At 56.4% G+C, this 19,014-nt stretch overlaps 7 protein-coding genes across 7 annotated transcripts; 5 read left to right on the top strand and 2 right to left on the bottom strand.

Moving 5' to 3' along the window:
- The first annotated feature begins 347 nt into the window (after positions 1-347).
- Positions 348-1,554, top strand: BU26DRAFT_518753 (uncharacterized protein). Its single transcript, XM_033828889.1, has one exon. The coding sequence runs from the start codon at positions 401-403 to the stop codon at positions 1,100-1,102; it is 702 nt and encodes a 233-aa protein (XP_033685366.1). The 5' UTR covers positions 348-400; the 3' UTR covers positions 1,103-1,554.
- A 531-nt stretch (positions 1,555-2,085) lies between these two features.
- On the top strand, positions 2,086-3,570 carry BU26DRAFT_564217 (uncharacterized protein; the record flags this gene model as incomplete). Its single annotated transcript, XM_033833265.1, has 2 exons — positions 2,086-2,191; positions 2,246-3,570. 2 exons carry the CDS (start codon positions 2,086-2,088, stop codon positions 3,568-3,570), a joined length of 1,431 nt encoding a protein of 476 aa, XP_033685365.1.
- Positions 3,571-3,836: 266 nt separating this feature from the next.
- Positions 3,837-5,191, top strand: BU26DRAFT_300490 (uncharacterized protein). The gene has a single exon (XM_033821773.1). The coding sequence runs from the start codon at positions 4,103-4,105 to the stop codon at positions 5,048-5,050; it is 948 nt and encodes a 315-aa protein (XP_033685364.1). The 5' UTR covers positions 3,837-4,102; the 3' UTR covers positions 5,051-5,191.
- Positions 5,192-5,390: 199 nt separating this feature from the next.
- Positions 5,391-6,464, bottom strand: BU26DRAFT_564215 (uncharacterized protein; the record flags this gene model as incomplete). The annotated part of the gene is made up of 3 exons (XM_033833264.1): positions 5,391-5,474; positions 5,533-6,289; positions 6,340-6,464. 3 exons carry the CDS (start codon positions 6,462-6,464, stop codon positions 5,391-5,393), a joined length of 966 nt encoding a protein of 321 aa, XP_033685363.1.
- A 501-nt stretch (positions 6,465-6,965) lies between these two features.
- Positions 6,966-9,863, bottom strand: BU26DRAFT_483315 (uncharacterized protein). Its single transcript, XM_033825802.1, has 4 exons — positions 9,674-9,863; positions 9,461-9,617; positions 9,294-9,405; positions 6,966-9,238 (listed from the first exon to the last, which is right to left on the bottom strand). Exons 1-4 carry the CDS (start codon positions 9,680-9,682, stop codon positions 7,387-7,389), a joined length of 2,130 nt encoding a protein of 709 aa, XP_033685362.1. The 5' UTR covers positions 9,683-9,863; the 3' UTR covers positions 6,966-7,386.
- A 125-nt stretch (positions 9,864-9,988) lies between these two features.
- Positions 9,989-14,498, top strand: BU26DRAFT_518751 (ARM repeat-containing protein). Its single transcript, XM_033828888.1, has 7 exons — positions 9,989-10,509; positions 10,610-11,238; positions 11,304-11,482; positions 11,584-12,778; positions 12,888-13,192; positions 13,370-14,112; positions 14,164-14,498. Exons 1-7 carry the CDS (start codon positions 10,464-10,466, stop codon positions 14,304-14,306), a joined length of 3,240 nt encoding a protein of 1,079 aa, XP_033685361.1. The 5' UTR covers positions 9,989-10,463; the 3' UTR covers positions 14,307-14,498.
- Positions 14,499-14,627: 129 nt separating this feature from the next.
- BU26DRAFT_540150 (multidrug efflux transporter AcrB transmembrane domain-containing protein) lies at positions 14,628-18,964 on the top strand. Its single transcript, XM_033831535.1, has 2 exons — positions 14,628-18,576; positions 18,640-18,964. The coding sequence occupies exons 1-2, from the start codon at positions 14,965-14,967 to the stop codon at positions 18,850-18,852; spliced, it is 3,825 nt and encodes a 1,274-aa protein (XP_033685360.1). The 5' UTR covers positions 14,628-14,964; the 3' UTR covers positions 18,853-18,964.
- The last annotated feature ends 50 nt before the right edge of the window (positions 18,965-19,014 follow it).

Raw genomic sequence — 19,014 nt, 5'->3', positions numbered from 1 at the left:
TACAGAACTTACAGAAGAAGCATATAACGAGTTCTTCTCCAATACGTTTAGCGGCTGGGTTTGCATCTCCGAGAAACTGGCCGCCTTCGCTCGCAAGCACGGAGTGCCAGCCGACAAGCTGCACCTTCCAGACCTGCTCGACATGACTTTTAACCAAGCCATGTCCTACCCGGCTGGGGCTTTCGGCTTTTTAGAGTTGACCTCTGGCCCCCGTGCGTCGCCCAACCCTCTGGAAGGCGACAATCAGGAACAGCCTGTTGAAGTCGAGCCGCAGGTTATCACCACCACTAAGTCCATCAGCATCGACCAGCTCTTCGCGGCGTCAGACAAGCCTGTGGTAACTACTTCGGGTCGCAGTTCGCCGCGTACTTCACATACGCTGGAGGATATCGAGATCCAGATGAGGGCAAATACCACTACCGTCCTCGAGCCAAACGAGACTGGAGCTTTTGACATCGAATTGTTCGTCAAGAGCAAGCTCACGGCCTCTAAGTCGACCAAGGACTCCGTCCAGCCGATGTCGCCGCCAGTCACTATCGGGACCAAGCAGGTCACTCTTTCCCAGGATCCAGCATCTCAGACCGTCGATAAGGTCGTCTTGAAGGAGAACGAGGAGAAGTTGAAGGCCTTCCTCTGTATCCCATTCTCATCCGGTCCTTCACAGCAGGCAGCTACCGATGAGCGCCGGAGCAGTCCGTCATCGGCGGAGTCGCGTCGTACCGTTGATGATAGCCCCCAGTCCCGCCCTCTGAGCGCCACTACTCCGCCTACCCAGCACTCGACGTCGCCGCCGTCGCCGATGAAGGGCGAATACCTCAAATACTTCCATACCTGGGCGCCACAGATTCCGAACCAGCGCTTCGACCCTCTAGCGTCTGGCTTCTTCCCCGGTTTCTACGAGCCGATTCTGCAGCACGCGCCGCAGTATGCTGGCTATGGTCCTCAGTTTCTCGGCACAGTTGGCCAGTGCTTCTATAATGGTCTGTACTACAACGGTGCCAATCCCCAGTTCTGTGGTCCGCTAGATCAAGGCTTTGCTCCCCAATTCAACTACATCCCGTCCCATGGCGGCTACACCTGGGCATCTCCGACCGGGGGCTGAAACGCCTGGGGTTATGGCGCCTATTGAGTGAGCCACGTAGCCAGGAGCAAATCTGGCAGGTAGCAAGAAAGTAAGAGCGAAAGAGAGAGGGCTGCTTTAGTATCACTGCCTACCCAACAGTGTGCCTAGTCTTCTGTAAAGGACATGCCTGGAGCAGTCCTGTGTTTTTGGCCAAATGGCGTGTAATGGCGGGGGACCGAAGCTTGCGTCGCGACTGACAGCGGGCTACCTGGTAATAGGGTGCCTTCGCGGGAGTCGATCTCTTTTTTGTCGCGGACTGGGTTCAAGATGTATATGGCAATCGGCGGTCTTTTGTTTCGGGCACGCGCAGTTTCCTAGGCGCTTTGATCGCTCTCATGGCTGTTATCAATACGGGGTATGGGCGCAAATTCATTATCGGGGAAGAAATACGCGAGTCTGTTTGACTGTTCGGGTGTGGCGATGAAATCCTAAGATGATGTGAGTGTTGAAGTCGTGACTGGGCATGGGACTGAAGATAATTGAGGCGGATTGATGACGTCATTTTCCACGAGCGATTCGAAGCAGCAGTTGCACGGTCCGGCTGGTGTCTTCCAATCTTTTACGCCTGATGCTCTCTCTCTTTCCCTCTCTAAGGCAATTGAAATCTCACGCATGTTTTCAGAACAACCTCAAAAGCAGCCGTCCATTGTCACGTGATGGCACAATTCACTAGAGGAACCGAAGCTACGCAGTCGGAGGGGTCTTTGGAATTGGCGAGTCTCGATACCGTAAAGACGGTCAAGGCATTCCGCGTACTTGGTGCTTCTTCGAAAGATTGAAATATACACTACTGTTCCCGCTTTGGGAATCGGAGGCTTGGCGTTTCAGCCAGCAGCGGTGTCCGCCTGGACTCCAAATCCTTCGCCGCACGAACAATCACGTTATAAATAAGTCCCCAGGTTGCTTCTCACACTCTCGATGTACCGTCATGAGCCCTTAATAGAACGAACAACTTCATCACAATGCGAATACCGCTCGAAATTCTTCGAATTATTCTCACCTATGCCGCGAGACAGGACAGATCCCGTGCTGCGCGGACCACGATATTCAAACTGCGGCTGGTCAGCCGTACGTTTTCCATTGCCCCCATCCATGCACATCCATCTAACCTATCACACGCAGGAACGTTTGACGAAGAAATTCTCTCCCTCTACTTCTCCAACAAGCGCCTCAAAGACGCGCCGCGCCTTGTCACTACCAACACCTGGTCCAGCTTACCCTGGGAAATAAGCCGCAAGTTCCTCTATTTCCGTATACGATGGTCTCACTTGGAGCCAAGTCTATTCGCGTACCTGTTCCTGCCCGTGCTAGAGCGGCAAGAGAAAGGGCTGGGCATTGCTGAAGACGACAGTATTAGGAGGAATTTATTGCTCAGAGAATGGCTGGAGCTGCCGTTGCATGATAAGAAGATGGCATATGTTGTTGCGCACAAGGATGCTAGGTTTGAGTGCCTGGTGGATGGGTTTTATGCGGAGCGGGAGAATGCGAGGGAGGATGGGACGTCGTATGCGAGAGAGGAATGGCGCGAGATGCAAATTGAAGAGGATCAGAAGTTTGGTCTCATGTGCCTTGCAATTATCAAGACCAACGAGCAGGACCTAATACGCATACTTCAATCTCCACGCGTCGTCATCGATCGTCTAAGCCTATGCTTCGGCTCCACGCTCCTCACATACGCCATCAAGCGCGGCTCCATCCCCATCCTCAAGCTCATACTTCGCCACGGCCATCTATCCTCACGACCCGACCTCGACGACCTCTTCCGGGCGGCGTTATCACGCGACGACGCCACAGAAAGGATCGACCTCTTAGTCGAGCATTTCATGACAGTCATAGCACCTATGACCCAGCAAGAATGCGGGAATATCATCGATACCTTCTTCACAAAACGGAGAAACGCAGAGTACGATATCATCGTCGATCGGCTCGTCCACTGGCTCGGCGACCTCCCCTCATCACCTAGCAAACCGCGGCTCCTCCATCGCGCCTTCAACAGCGGCATTCGGAGCGGCCGCATTCCCGTGGTCACCCGCCTGGTCCCTTTCATTAACGTCAATGCGCGCTACGGCTCTGGCTCCTTGCTCCCCATCCAAACCGCTCTCCTCGCCGACAAAGAGTATCCAGATCTCCTCCGCCTTCTAATCACTCTTGGAGCGGACGTGAACCCGGAGCCGGAAGAGAGAGGGACGTGGCCGGAGCCGCCTATCTTCATCGCCGCGCTGAGGGGATATGTAAAGAGTGTGGAGATTTTGCTAGAGGCCGGGGCGGATCCGAGGAGCAAATTTGGGCAGCTGCCACTTCTGCATTTGGCGGAGAGTGGCGGGACTTTTAGGGAGATAGAGGAGCTGTTGGAGAGGTTTGGGTGGGATAGGGAGGATCTGGAGGATAAGGATGGGAAGGAGATTGACTATGCAAAGGGCAGCACTGAACTTCGCCGACAAGCATGACGAGAGCTTTGAGGAGCATGAGAAGTTGAAGGCAATGTGAAAGCGTTAGAGAGCCTACGGACGTCCCGTGCTCTGGATTTGTGGACGAGGTTGAAGTTACGACATACCGCTCTTGCTTCGCTAGGGTCACTTACGGTGAAGGACTTTAGCGCCGCACAAGGAGACAGGGTGCTCTTCTGCCCGTGGAGTGAAGGCCTGTCGGAGTCATTCATGCGAGATCTGCTAGTCACATGGGAATGTAGGAGGACATGTGAATATTAGCACGACGGCTTTCCACCATTCGCAACTATGTACCTCACACCCGGAAACGAGAACGTTAGTGAATCTGACCATCTCCGCCACCGTAGCTTCTTCCGCGAACCTATCGGTAACAAGGTCCGCACGTAACCGCTTCGACGTCACCACAGCCCAACTACACTGCCTCAACGACGCAACTCCCTTCCGAAACGTACAACACACATACAGCCACGTCGTAGGCTCATTCTACGTCTACACCCCAACTATCCCTTTTTCCGGTTTGCACTCGCCCGCAATGCGCTACGACAAGATCTTCCTCAAAAACATACCACCCGGCACCACCAAAGAATATATCCACGCCCTCTATGCCGCCCAAGGCGCCCGCAAGGCAGGTATCCCCTCCACAATGCGCGGGTGCGCCATCGTCACCTTCGACACGGAAGAGCAGGCCCGCCGTGCAGTTCGGGAGTCAGCCCTGCTGCGAATCCAAGGGCGACAGGTCCATGTGAGCATGTACGTCAAGACCCCGACCTATCGGCACAACGCGAAGCGCGCTCCCGCGGGAAAGCGACCAGAGACAGAGGGGCATTGGGACGGGTCGGATGCGGATGACGAGACGGTGACGGAGGAGGGAGAGGCGCCGCCGTCTGGGGAGGCATATCCGCAGGTGCAGAAAGAAGCGCAGAGCCAGGCCAGCATCCCCGATATCGACCGGAGAACAGAATTCTGGCATGGATATATGACGATCCGACCCGGTGACGCTAGGACCCGCTTCCCGACTCCTCCCATACTCAAAGCTGCAGGACAATACCGCGAAGAGCTTGAGTACTTTTGGCCCAAGCTTGGCACCGGAGGCGCTCCTCGGGTTCCTGAATCGTCTGCGGAGGCGAGTGAAGGACGTACACCTGTGCCTCGTTTCCCACCCGGCCTCGAGCCGCACCCTCGCTATCCGCCGGGCCTTGAACCACGCCTAGAGACGCCGGATGCAACGCATGGGAAGACGATTTTCGAAGTACTCGAGGAACGTGCCGCAAAGGCGGACCTTGACTCCAGGAGTGTGCACTCCGATATCGACCAGGTCACTCCAGACACAATCCCACGCCAACCAGCGCAGATAGTCATCAGCACCCCACCTTATCCGTCGACCACAGATATCATTCGCCAGCGGCATCTGAGCTCGTGTCACCTCTGCAAGCGGATGGCGCAGGGGCCGCCTGCTAAGGTAGAAAATTGGCATCAGTGATGCTTGGGAGGATGGACGTGCTCCGTTCGTGAGCGATCGATGCTCTCGGATTCATATATATACTAGATAGATTCGTTTTAGATGGCGATGGGTATCTTTGGTTGCTTGGTATGCGCTGAGATCTGTCACGTGTATATGTGGAGTATATAATTCCGCGTGTATTCATAGCTGCAAGGATGCAGAGCTAGATTGCCATTCTGCGATCAAACACCAACTCTTCAAATACATTCTGCAGAAAATTTCCAACCATGAGCAATATTCCTATTTCCCAGTAACTGCAACAAGCATATGCGTAGCCGGTGGAAATGTGCGTAGCGCCTCAGTGTAGACGTGGCTACTGTTAATGGGGCACCACTGCGCCGGCGAGTCGTCGAACAAAACCATCTTGCGGTGCCTCGCGGTGCATTCTCTTTCCGAGATGCGCCTACAATGTGATCAGCTCTGTGTCCCGCATGACCATTCTGTGAATCATGGTCACTCACGTGAACCCTCGCTTCATTGATGGTCGTCAGGCAGCCCTGCATTGTCTGGTTGAAAAGCCAGGTCATATCATATTCGGGGCTCCCGTATGCTGCAGTGCGAAGATTGTGCCCAAGAAATACTCGACGTACTACGCTCACGCATGTACCCTCCGCCCGCAGCCCATACACAAGAGGTGCGATATTCTTGAGGAGACTTTTACACATCTGAACGTCGCAGAAGTGAAGCACGAGTTCGATTACCTGCGCAGTCTTGAGTCCCTTGTCCAGAACACGCCAGACGAGAGCCTCTTGTAGCGTCTCTTGCTCGTTCCGCATATTTTTGAGCCATACACCGCCCTGAAGGTTCTCCCACATGTGAATTCGGAGGCCGCGAGGATAACCACAGGGCTTCTTGTGAACGCTAAAGAGGTCATTATCGAACACCATGTCCAGGCCCCGGGGATCGAGCACGTCGAATGAGCCGCGCTGATATAATTGCTGGGCCATCTCGAAGGCAAACTCCTGACCAACATTCTCTGGCAGAAAGAGCGATTCGGTAACGGGATCGATAGCTGGGATGATCTTGGAGGCGCACTGGAGGTCGGGCAAACACCACCTAAGTGACTCTCCGGGGTCGACTCGGACGATGTACTCTGGCTCAAGAAGGTGGTCGTATGTCATGTCCCGAAGTTCACGCGGCATACGAGCGGTGAACGCCTCGCAGAATGCAAGCCTCCAGGCTTCGAAACTTCGGTCGGTCCCGTGGGTGGAATCGTGTCTGACTTCGTTAGCACGTATCGGCTATACAGTCGTTGAGGTGGAGAGTACTCTGCAGCGCCTGTGACTCGGATATAGGCGAGCTCTTCCACTCGTCCCATTTCCGTATCTGGGCTGTCGCTCGCAGGCCCAGCTTCCGAGATGAGGCGTTCGGCAGAGTTGTACAGCCTTGACATGGTGCCGGTTTGTGGACGGCCCAGCGCAGTGCGGTGTTATTGAAAGGGTGCTAGTGGGAGTGGCGAGACAGCGGAGGAGGTCCAACCCAGGAATTAGGGGGTTTCCCCAAAGCAGTGAAAAGCGCAGGAGCGACGGTGAACCCTCATCTTCACTCCATACGTTGGCTCGTTGAACGGAGATGCCGGCCCCATGATGGCATATCTCTCTCTCGGGCTCTCGAGTCATTTCGGTCACACCATGCTATGTTGCGCTATACTGGCGTTTCTGGGATTTCTTAATTAATGGAAGGGGTAGTCACGCAAAGTGGCCCCGGGGAGCAGGAACGGGCGTGTCTCGCTCGACACGTTGACGTCGATGCAGCCATGATAAAGACACAGCATCGAGAGACATGTTATCTAACTTTTGTGTATTACAATACATACTCTAACAATCACTGCTCCCGTCATTATCTCCAAGAAGAAAAGCCCCACCGTATCCTGGCCGCCTCCTCACGCTCACCACCCATCCCCAGCCTATATACGCTGTGTACATCTAGACGGGAGGCCCGCCCTAGTCGAGAGGGAGGAAACTGAGAAAAGAAGATCGTTAGAGTGAGCCTCGGTGACGACCATTAGAGCATCAAAAGCCGAATCGATCAGCCCGCCGTTTCGCCAACCGTCACCCGCGCACTTGTTGAGATTAACGAACCGAGAGAGAAAAGGAAACACGACCGGCGCCTGCTATGACAAGGGACAATCGCCCGTTGAAGCGAAAAGTAGAAGGAATCAGTCGGAACGGGGGAGCTTGAGCCGCGGAGAAAGCCGCGACATGCGTCGTGGAGAACTTCGCCGCCAACTCGTCCGAGGCCGCGCTGTTCCTCGGGTCAGCTGCAACAAAGAAAGGGTATCAGAGAGGACAAGGGCATAGGAATAAGTCATGGGTTTATGACTCGCCTCCCGTAGGTGCTGCCGCAGCACCTTCGCCCTGTCCTCCTCGATTGAAACCCCTTCCGCGCCCGCCTCGTCCACGCTGACCTCCGCGATCGCCTCGGTCGCCCCGGTAGGATCCGCCTCGCCCACCACGGCCTCCACGACCACCTTCGCTGTCCGAGGCACCTCCGCTACGGTATCCGCCTTGAACGCCACCTCGACTGCTGGCCTGCCAGTTGCCAGCGCCGTACCTAGGACCACTCGAAGGCTCACGGTAGACCTTGACACTTGGCTTGTCTGGGCCCTTGGAGTTCCTATATTCCGAGGATACGCGGTTAAGAGCGGCACTCATATCGGCGGGCGTGGCGAAGTGGGCGACGAAGAAATGCTTAATTTTCTCGACCTTCTCGCACTTTGGCTTGTCCTCATCGGCAAGCAGGTTCTTGGCCTCCTCTTCATCCTTGACGTTGATGATGAAGAGGGCCTTGCTCTCCTTGCGCTCTTGGGGCTCCTTGGGTGCTGGCGATGCTGGGGTCTTCTCGGGTGCAGCCGTGCCATTCGGTTTCACCTCGCTGGGGATGGCCTTCTCCGCGGCAGCATTTACAGGTCCACCCGAAGCGCTAGGCTGTGGGGTGGCCGGTTTGATGGGGTCCTTTGGCGTTACCGGGACCGGAGATGGGCCAGTCCGCGCCGGCTGGGCAGGCTTCATCTGCTGTTGCTGTTGCGGGACGGGCGGAGTGGCAGTGGCTTGGCGGGCTTGCTGCGGAGTACCTGAAGGCGGAGCAGCTGGGCGAGCCTGAGCCGGAGAGGGCTGCGCTGCTGGGCTAGGAGCAGTTGCTGGAGGAGCTGCGATTGGGCCGCCAGCTAGTGGTTGTGCGGCTTGGGCTGGCGGGGCAACTTTACCTCCCCTATGGGCAAAGTTAAAGCCTTGGGCTCTCATCTCAGTACCAATCCTGCCATTGTCAATGTCCAAGACCAGCCATCCGTAGGCTGCATCAGCCAGATTGAAGTTCCACATGTTCTTGAAGGCACTCTCATCGATGACGCCGCTTTGGGGACCAGGAGCTGGACCGCCGAAAGGATTGCCGCCGTTAGCGACAGTGGGCATCTTGTTGACGATCTCCAGAGCCAGGTTCAACAGGCGTTGCTGCGAGTCGCTGTCTGCGACTGCAGGTTCGACCTCGGTCTTGACGGTGTCCCACACATCGTTGAATGATGCCTTAGACGCAGCGAGCTTGCCTCGATAGTGGTCCAGCGTCGGATTGACGCTGAACTCGTTATAGGAGCTACCGTATCGGAAGTGTAGGCCGGCCGAGATGGAGAAATCCGCTTTCAGTGTGACGGACAGCTGGTTCAGCAGGCCTTCGCGCGCTGGCGAAGCGTGTGTGACGAATATGCGGGTCTCAGTCGGGTCGTATACGCGGTTTGCTGTATCCACAAGCTCGCCCATCTGTAGCAGGGTGGTCCACATGGTCCCCTGTCCACCCGCAATCGTCGTTCTGCCTTCACCATTGTCGAACAGCTTGTGCATGACCACGGCGCCGCCGAGACCCAGGAGACGGAGCTTCACGCCGCCAACTTCGAGCAACCGCGAGTGCGCCTCGTCTATGATGTGGAGGTTATCGATCTTGTACTCGCCGGAGCGCAGCTTCTCCAGGACCTGAACATCCTCGCAGGCTCCCCACACTGTGTACACGGGGATGTTCAGAGTGTATGTCTTGTTGAGGAAGAGGGGTAGTTCGGAGAGGGGCAGGCTCTCGCGGTGGAAGCGTTCCTTGATTGGGGGCTGCGGCGGCGCGGAGGCGATGGAGCGCTTGACGGCGTCGGACAGCAGCGGCGAATATTGGGCGACGTGTTTCAGGGTCCTGCGCTGCTTAGCACCTTTTACGTGTAATGTGGATAGTGTGGGGGTGGGCATACTTCTCCGCAATGCGGTCGAGAGAGCGGTCATCGTAGAAGCCGAAATCGCCGGTGTGGATGATGTAGTTTGCTCGTGCATCGGCGGCGAGCTGGTTGAGCGACTGAAGGTTGCCTAAACGCCGTCAGTGTGCGGCTCAACAAAGCCGCGAGGGGCTCCGCCTGCGTACCTCGCACGTCCGCAATGCATAGCACTCGGACGCTGCCTTGTTGTATCACGCGGCCCTGGTTGGGGAGCAGCGGGACAGCTCCGGGCACGGGGCCAGAGGGAGCGCCGCCGTTGGGGAGGTAGCTGCCGGGGTACGGGCGCGGCTGGTTGGGAGCTTGCTGGAGGGAGTCAGTAGGCGCGTCGTGGGTGCGAAGTCGACTGGATGTGGACGTACAGAAGCCATAGAGACGGAGACGAGGGCGATATCAGTCCCAGTGCCAAACGGAGGGGATGCAGCGTGGGCGTGCAGGTGGGCGGAGGTGGATGGAGGGGGTATCGTAGGCGGGGCGGATGGAGAAGGAGATGGGGGCCTCCTGGAGTCAAGGTCTGCGGTGATGGCGGATGGCGGAGGGCAGGACTGCAGCTCACAGTCGTCGTTTCTGTTTTTGCAAAACTGCAGCTCCAACGCACCTGCCACCGGGAGCCCTTAGCGCGCCGCCCTGGCCTATCACACGGCGCGTCCGCCTTCACCTCACTGTCTCGTCCACCACGCCGATTCATCACGGATACGCGCGAGGCACATTGCTGCTGCTGGCCGTCCGAAAGCCCCTGTGCCCGGCGACATCGGATTGCGCTCTGCCGCCCGCGATGGCGCGCTCCTCACCGCAGATGCGCCTCGTCGCTCGTACTGTGTGTACATGCATGTGCCGCGCCCTCCCCAATGCCTCCTTCCACACCCACAATCGAGCGATGCCCCGGTGCGCCCCTTGGACGAGCGGCCATCGTTCCCCAGCCGGCCATATAGCATTCACCCTGTGGTGTACGGGCATCCAGTGAGCCGATGCCGCACGACAGTCGCCACGGCTCGTTGGCAGAGGTCGGGCCCGCGGTTTTGCCGGAGACCCTTGCGGCAACTATTTTTTCGAGGGCGAAAACCCCACTTGCGGCCAAAACACGACCCTCCCGCCACAAAACCACAAAATTTCCTCAACTCCGCGCTCCGGCGATTGAAGTCTGCTGTCGCCATGGACGAGCAGCAATTCGTTCAGCTCCTGGAGAGCTTGCTGCAGCGTAAGTCACGCCTCTGGCGCGCCTGCCAACCCTCTGTGTCCTTCCTGCCTCGAAGACCTCCCCGAATTCTTCAGAATAATGAGGCGCTAACCCCTCCCAGCCGACACTGAGCGAGTCAAGTCTGCGACTGCAACGCTGAACAAGACGTACTATACCTCCCCAGCATCGCTCAATGCGCTCCTGCAGATCGTCTGCAACCATCCCCGGCCGGAACTCCGCCAGCTGGCGGCAGTCGAGGCTAGGAAGCTGGTTGCAAAACACTGGACCAGCCTGCCCGCCGACCAGAAGACGTCTCTCAGAAACCAGCTCTTCCAGTTTACCCTCAACGAGGACGTCACGCTCACACGGCATTCGGCTGCCCGCGTCATCTCAGCCATTGCCGCGAAAGACTTCGAGGATGGAGAGTGGGCTGACCTGCCTGGCTACCTTCACCAGGCTGCCACCGGCTCCAATGTGCGGCATAGGGAAGTGGGCACCTATATCATCTGGACCACACTCGAGTCGGTCGGCGACGCGTTCCCGGGCAACAAGTCGGATCTCTACAAGCTGTTCGCTTCAACAATTAAAGACCCCGAGAGCGCCGAGGTACGAGTCAACACCATGCTTGCCCTCAGCCGTCTCGCCATGCTGCTGGAACCAGAGGAGGATCCCAAGGAGCTGGTCTTGTTCCAGGACGCCATTCCCGGCATGGTCACCGTCCTGAAGTCCACCGTTGAGGAGGGAGACGAGGTACATAAAACCACTCCCGGAGCCCCTCAGCGACATTTGCTAATGTGTTCCGCCACGTTTCACAGGACCATGCCCTACAGGCCTTCGAAGTCTTCCAGACCCTCCTGGGTTGTGAATCCGCACTCCTGCAGAAGCACTTTGGCGACCTCGTCAAGTTTATGATCGAGCTCGCCGCGACCACTACTGTTGATGATGACTACCGATCGCAGGCTCTCGCATTCCTGATGCAGTGCGTCCGTTACAGGTACGTACAGTACATATATGAGCATGTTTCATTACCGGCTTTACGGGTTAACCGCACTTAACTGCGTCTTTTGTGCCAGATCAATCACTAACACGTTGCAGGAAGCTCAAGATTCAAGGTCTGAGAATCGGCGAAGAGCTTACTCTGAAGGCACTGCAGATCGTAACCGAGCTGGGTGACCTAGCCAGTGAGGACGAAGACGTCACGCCTGCCCGCTCGGCCCTCGGATTGCTTGACATTCTTGCCTCGAGTCTGCCTCCCAGCCAGGTGGTCATACCGCTTCTAAAAGCTCTTGGCGGTTACTTCTCCTCGCAGAATCCTGACTACCGCCAAGCTGGTATCTTGGCCCTTGGTATGTGTGTCGAAGGTGCGCCGGATTTTATTGCGACTCAATTGCATGAGATTCTACCCATGGTTTTGCACCTCCTTGAGGACCCAGACCTCAAAGTTCGCGGAGCGGCGTTGAACGGTGTGGCGCGCCTGGCGGATGACCTGGCGGAAGACGTTGGCAAAGAGCATGCCCGCCTTATCCCTGCTATGGTGAAGAACTTCGACTTGGCCGTGGACAGCTTGAAGAACGGAAGCAATGATGAGCGCAGTCTGCAGATTGTCCGCGGAACCTGCCATGCTATCGACTCTCTTATTGAAGGCCTTGATCCCGAAGAGGCTGCTAAATACGTCCCGGAGTTGGTTCCTCGATTTAGCCAGCTCTTCCCACATGACGACCTGAAATGCAAGACTGCAGCCATTGGCGCTGTAGGGTCTATTGCGTCGGCTGCCGAGAAAGCATTCCTTCCCTATTTCGAGCAGACCATGAACGCACTCTCCCCTTATGTCCGAATAAAGGACAGTCAGGATGATTTGGACCTCCGAGGTGTTGTTTGCGATTCCATGGGCAAGATCGCATCTGCTGTCGGCGCTCAGCCCTTTGAGCCCTATGTGCTCCCTCTTATGGAAGCTTCTGAAGAAGCCCTGCACTTGGATCACCCGCGGCTGCGCGAGACAAGCTACATCCTCTGGAGCACTATGGCGAAGGTATACGAAGAGCAATTTGCCAAATATCTTCCGGGCGCAGTGAAGGGTCTGCAAGAATGTCTTGACCAAGAAGAGACGGACCTGGAGGTCGAACTAGGAGAGGAGGCCACGGATCTAGTTGGCGCCGAAGTTGTCGTCCAGGGTCGCAAGATCAAGGTGGCTGCAGCCACCGACGACGATGCGAGTGACCTCAACGAGGCTGCCTTGGATGAGGACGATTGGGATGACATCGGCGGTGTTACTGCTGTCGCCATGGAGAAGGTACGTCCACACCCACATGTACTGATGTGCTCTTGGTTCGTCGAAGGACTGTAGGGGTAGCTTTCCTGATCACAGCTCTTTTTCACCATGCTAATTTATCTAATTACAGGAGATCGCCGCCGAGGTGTATGGCGATATCATCACCCACACGCGTCGGGAATACATTCCATATCTCGAGAATACCGTCACAAAACTCCTCGAGCTCGTTGATCATTCATACGAGGGTATTCGGAAGGCCGCCATTGGCACACTTTGGCGCACGTACGCCTGCCTCTGGGGCATGGCAGAGGGCGACGGCATGACCAAGTGGAAGCCAGGGCTTCCTCTGCAGACTGAGTCCCCGGCAGATCTGAAGAAGCTAGGGAACGTGGTCATGACCGCAACCATGACTGTCTGGCAAGACGAGATGGATCGGTAAGCTTCCATTTCTGTTCCCTCGGTTACGCAAAGATGATCCAATTTCGTTAATCCCAGCTCACTCTGACGCACAAACATGCGGTTGAGGCGAACGCGATTCTGTTTCTGAGCCTTTCTTGTACCCATTATCTAGTGTCAACGGCGGTCTTTGCAACAGCAGCTGACTTCCTCTAGGGGTACGGTTACCGATATTAATCGCGACATTGCGGCTACACTCAAGCTCTGTGGACCCGCGATTCTCATGACGGAGAAGGGCACTGTGGTCGAAGAGATGGCGCAGCAACTGCTGTCGATAATCACCAAGCGACATCCTTGCCAGCAAGACCTCGGCGACGACGCTGAAGAGGAAATACTCGATGAATCATCGGAGTACGACTGGCTGGTTATTGAGACGGCCATGGAAGTCATCACTTGCTTGTCGGTTGCCCTAGGATCCAGCTTTGCCGCGCTTTGGAAGGTCTTCGAGAAGCCCATTATGAAGTACGCGAGCAGCAACGAGTCGGTAGAGCGAAGCGCAGCCGTGGGTACGATTGCCGAATGCATTGGCAACATGGCTGAGGGATGCACACCCTACACTAGCACAATCCTCAAGCTTCTCATGCACCGCCTGTCAGACGAGGACCCAGAGACGAAGTCTAACGCTGTCTATGGCATGGGGCTGCTTTGCGAGAAGACCACGAACGACACAGAAATCCTGAAGTCGTTGCCGACAATCTTTAGCAAACTGGAGCCTCTTCTCGATGCTCAGGATCAGGCGCGCTTGCTCGACAACACGGCAGGGTGTGTAAGCAGGTTCATCTCGAAGCACCCCGACAAGATCCCGATTCCAGAGGTTCTTCCTCGCCTAGTCGAGCTCCTGCCGCTCAGGGAGGACTATGAGGAGAACAAGCCCATCTTTGGCATGGTGGTCAAGCTTTGTAAGTTTGCCTCTTCCAAGGAACTATAACGGAATGCTAATATGGCCATAGACCAAGCCAATGAGCCTACAATTCAGCAGCTCACGCCTAGTCTCATGCCCGTCTTCGAGAAGGTGCTTGGTCCACCTGAAGAGCAGCTGGAGGAGGAGACACGGTCGCAGCTTGTTGAACTGGTCAAGTATCTGCAAAAGTAGATGAAGTGTAATGGAGGCGGTGCAGGGCAGCGTTGATACCCAGCGGGAACGCTATCACGAGGGCTGGAAATGGGTTGGGCGGGACCAAAATGGCACACTGATACCACGGACTGACATTATGAGGAGGGCGCTTTCAGGGGAGTCGTGTCGATAGATTTTCCTTCGGGGACGCAATACCCAGTTCGTTTCTCGACGGTCAGGGTGTTTCTGGCGCAGAAGGGGTGCTGCGTGTGTAAGGCTGAATCGCCAAGTCTTTGCCGCGCGTGACGTCGATCGGTTGGTCCGTTCCTGGCTGCGGCGGCAGCAGTCGCCGAGGCTCACGGTGACGACACCAACAAACATCGACGTAGACTACCGCCGGAGCCCACGACGTTTGCTGCAGCTATCCGCACCGCCACCTGTCGCTTTTATTGCTACTCTTGCAGTCCGCCTTCTCCACAGTCCCTCCCTACCGCGCAGCTCTCATCCCAGCCACTCCGCACACGGCGCGCCAGCTCCGCCACACCTCACCCGTTAGCCCTCAGTACCCACCGCATTTCCCTCATCATCTCCCGTAGTACCGCGGTTGCATATCCGGAGCTTTATCTCGACGTAAGCATCCCCTCTACCTGCTATAGTCGACCGGACGTCGGAGCGCCCCGGTGGCGTGGCGAGCGACATGGTGAAGCGGTGCTCGAGGGGAGGATGGGGAGCCATAACGACGGGACTGCTGTCCATCCTCGTCGGCTCTGTCCTGGCCGGGCCCGAGCTCACAACAAAACACGAGAAGGGCCGATGCGCTATAAGAGGACACTGCGGAAAGCAGGGCTTCTTCGGGTCGGACCTGCCCTGTCCGGACAACGGCCTGGCCACGAAGCCGGATGAGGAGGTCAAGCAGAAGCTCGTAGACATATGCGGCGATGCATGGTCAGACACCGATGTGTGCTGCAAAGAAGAGCAGCTCGACGCGCTCAAGTCGAACCTCAACAAAGCCACGCCCATCATCAACGCCTGCCCGGCCTGCAAGGAGAACTTCTACAACCTATTCTGCACCTTTACCTGCTCACCAGACCAGTCGCTCTTTATAAACGTTACCCAGACCGCGCCGAAAGCGGACAAGTACCTCGTCACCGAGCTAGACCACCTCGTATCGAACGAGTACGGCTCCGAGTTCTACGATAGCTGCAAGGATGTCAAGTTCGGAGCTACAAATGGCAAGGCAATGGACTTCATCGGCGGTGGCGCGAAGAACTACACTCAGTTTCTGAAGTTCTTAGGGGACAAGAAGCTACTAGGCAGCCCATTCCAGATGGACTTTCCACGACCGAGCGAGGATGATTTCCCTGGCATGGACGCGATGAACAAGACGGCGCATCCTTGCAATTCGACCGACGAGAAGTACCGATGCGCATGCTTAGACTGCGGAGGCTCCTGTGCCGAACTGCCTGAAGTGTCCGAGGCGAAGCAGTGCTCCGTCGGCCTGCTACCTTGCCTTTCATTTGCCGTCATTGTCATCTATTCCGTCTTCCTCGGCCTGCTGTGCATGGCCGTCGCCGGCCACATTGCATACCAGAAACACTCCAAGCATAAGAACGAGCGGTTGCGCCTCCTGCAGGACTTAGAGCCTAGCGATGATGAAGACGAGGGAGATATCGTACACAACGTGTCAATGCTAGATCGGCCGACGAAGCACTACTTCGTCAATACGTGGTGCGATCGCATGTTCAGTCGGCTTGGCTATGTTTGCGCGAGGTTCCCCGATATCACCATCTTCACCAGCGTTCTGGTCGTTGTGCTGATGAGCCTGGGTTGGCTGAGGTTCGAGGTCGAGACTGATCCCGTCCGACTATGGGTCGCCCCAGACTCGACCGCTGCACGAGAGAAGGCCTTCTTCGACGACAATTTCGGTCCATTTTATCGCGCCGAGCAAGCATTCTTAGTGAATGACAATGGTGGGCCTGTGCTGAGCTACGATATACTTCGCTGGTGGTTTGACGTGGAAGGCCGGGTTCGCCGCGCCAAGTCTTATGAGGGTGGAGTGACTCTGGATGAGGTCTGCTTCAAGCCCGTCGGAGATGCCTGTGTTGTCCAGTCGGTATCTGGCTACTTCCAAGGGGATATCAACAATGTTTCCCCCCACAGCTGGCAGGGGGATCTCAAAGAGTGTGTGGACAATCCTTCTCAATGCTTGCCGGCCTTCCAGCAACCCCTCGACCCCCATCTGCTGTTCGGCGGCGTCAACGAAAGTGTTCTGGACGCGCAAGCAATAGTCGTTACCTGGGTGGTCAACAACTATGAAGAAGGCACCGCGGAGCTCGAGCGCGCTATGAATTGGGAGTACAGCATGCGTGACCTAATGCTAGCCGTTCAGGGCGAAGCCAGGGATCGAGGCCTAAGGCTGAGCTTCAACACTGAAGCCAGTCTCGAGCAGGAGCTAAACAAGAGTACAAATACCGATGCTAAGATCGTGGTGGTGAGCTACATCATCATGTTCTTGTATGCTTCGCTAGCACTTGGGTCCACTACGCTCACTGTGCGATCATTCCTCCGCAACCCCGCAAACGCGCTTGTCCAGTCCAAGTTCATGCTGGGCATTGTCGGCATTGTCATCGTCCTTATGTCCGTTTCCGCCTCTGTTGGCCTGTTCTCCGCCGCTGGCATCAAGGTCACGCTTATCATCGCCGAAGTCATTCCTTTCTTGGTACTGGCTGTCGGTGTCGACAACATATTCCTCATCGTTCACGAGTTTGAGCGCGTGAACATCAGTCATCCAGAGGGCACCATCCCAGAGCGCGTCGCACGAGCGCTAGGTCGCATGGGCCCATCAATTCTGCTTTCCGCCACTACCGAGACCACTGCATTCGCTTTGGGATGTGCCGTAGGTATGCCAGCGGTGCGTAACTTTGCCGCCTATGCTGCTGGCGCGGTGCTCATCAACGCGATCCTGCAAGTCACAATGTTCGTTGCCGTCCTGGCGCTCAACCAACGACGGGTGGAATCGAATCGGGCTGACTGCTTCCCCTTCGTGCGTGTGCGACGGGCCGATTCAAGCTATCTAAATGGCGGAATGGGCCACGGCGCTGGCGAAGAGGGCGGCTTGCAGCGCTTCATCCGCAAGACATACACGCCAGCACTGCTAGGGAAGAAGGCCAAGGTCGTGATTCTCGCCATCTTCTTCGGCATCTTCACTGCTAGCCTCGCGCTGTTCCCAAAGGTACAGCTGGGGCTTGATCAGCGCATTGCTATTCCAAGCGATTCGTATCTCATTCCTTACTTCAACGATCTTTACGACTATTTCAATGCAGGCCCGCCGGTCTACTTCGTCACGAAGGAACTTAACGTCACGCAGCGGGCACCGCAGAAGGAGCTTTGTGGACGGTTCCCTACTTGCGACCGAGAAAGCCTTGCCAACGTAATCGAAGCCGAGCGAAAGCGACCGGAAGTGTCCTACCTTTCTGCCTCCGCCGCCAACTGGCTCGACGACTTCTTCCTCTGGCTCAACCCCGAAAACGAAAAATGCTGCGTCGACAACGGCAAACCCTGCTTCAAGGACCGTCGGCCACCATGGAACATCACGCTCAGCGGCATGCCCGAAGGTCAGGAGTTCATCCACTATCTGGACCGCTGGATCGAGGCTCCGACAAACGAAGACTGCCCTCTCGGTGGTGCCGCCGCGTATTCCAACGCCCTCGTTATCGACGACAAACATCTGACTATCCCGACCTCCCACTTCCGCACCTCGCACACTCCGCTTCATTCCCAGGAGGACTTCATCAATTCTTACGCCGCCGCCCGCAGGATAGCCCGCGAGATATCCAACGACGTTGATACCGAAGTCTTCCCATACTCCAAGCACTACATCTTCTTCGACCAGTACACTACCATCGTCCGCCTCGCCGGCGCTCTCATCGGCTCCGCGCTCGCTGCCACCCTTCTCGTGACCACCGTCCTACTCGGCTCCCTGCAGACCGCGCTCGTCGTCACCCTTGTAGTCGCCATGACGGTCTCTGCGATCATCGGATCCATGGCCGTCTTGGGCGTGTCGCTCAACGCCGTCTCGCTCGTAAACTTGATTATCTGCGTGGGTATTAGCGTAGAGTTCACAGCACACATCGCCCGCGCTTTTACCTTCCCCAGCCGCGCGACTATGGAACGCGCTCCGAGACATAGGTTCAGGGGATTGGATGCGAGGGCGTGGACAAGCATGGTTAATGTGGCGAGCTCAGTCATCAGTGGGATTACGATTACGAAGATTCTCGGCGTGGGCGTGCTGGCTTGGACGAGGTCTAAGGTATGTCTCTCTTTCTGCCCATGCACCATCTCTCGGTAGGATATACTAACGGTTCCGCCTTAGATCTTCGATATTTACTACTTCCGCGTCTGGGTCGCGCTCGTGATATGGGCCGCCACGCACTCGCTTGTCCTGCTCCCTGTACTCCTTAGTTTGCTCGGCGGCAAGGGATATGTAGACCCGGAGAGCGAGGGCGGGCTGGAGCAGGATCTGAGGAGTCGACAGTATCCTGCGCTGCTGGGCGATGATGAGGAGGAGTATGATAGTGATGATTAGTCGTCTACGGATAGCGAGGAGGAGGAGGGCAGGTTGCACTGGATGGATTCTTGGATGGGTGTATGAGTAGCAATAGTCCTTTGGTATAGAATGTAATCGTTATCGAGACAAGCCAAAACGGGACCTGTACAGAAGTCACGACGATTGCTTCGCTGTGCGGAA

This window comes from Trematosphaeria pertusa, assembly GCF_010094035.1.
Source record: "Trematosphaeria pertusa strain CBS 122368 unplaced genomic scaffold BU26scaffold_6, whole genome shotgun sequence".
Classification (NCBI taxonomy): domain Eukaryota; kingdom Fungi; phylum Ascomycota; class Dothideomycetes; order Pleosporales; family Trematosphaeriaceae; genus Trematosphaeria; species Trematosphaeria pertusa.
Note: the sequence above shows the minus strand (reverse complement) of the source record. Positions and strands in the feature narration are given on the sequence as shown.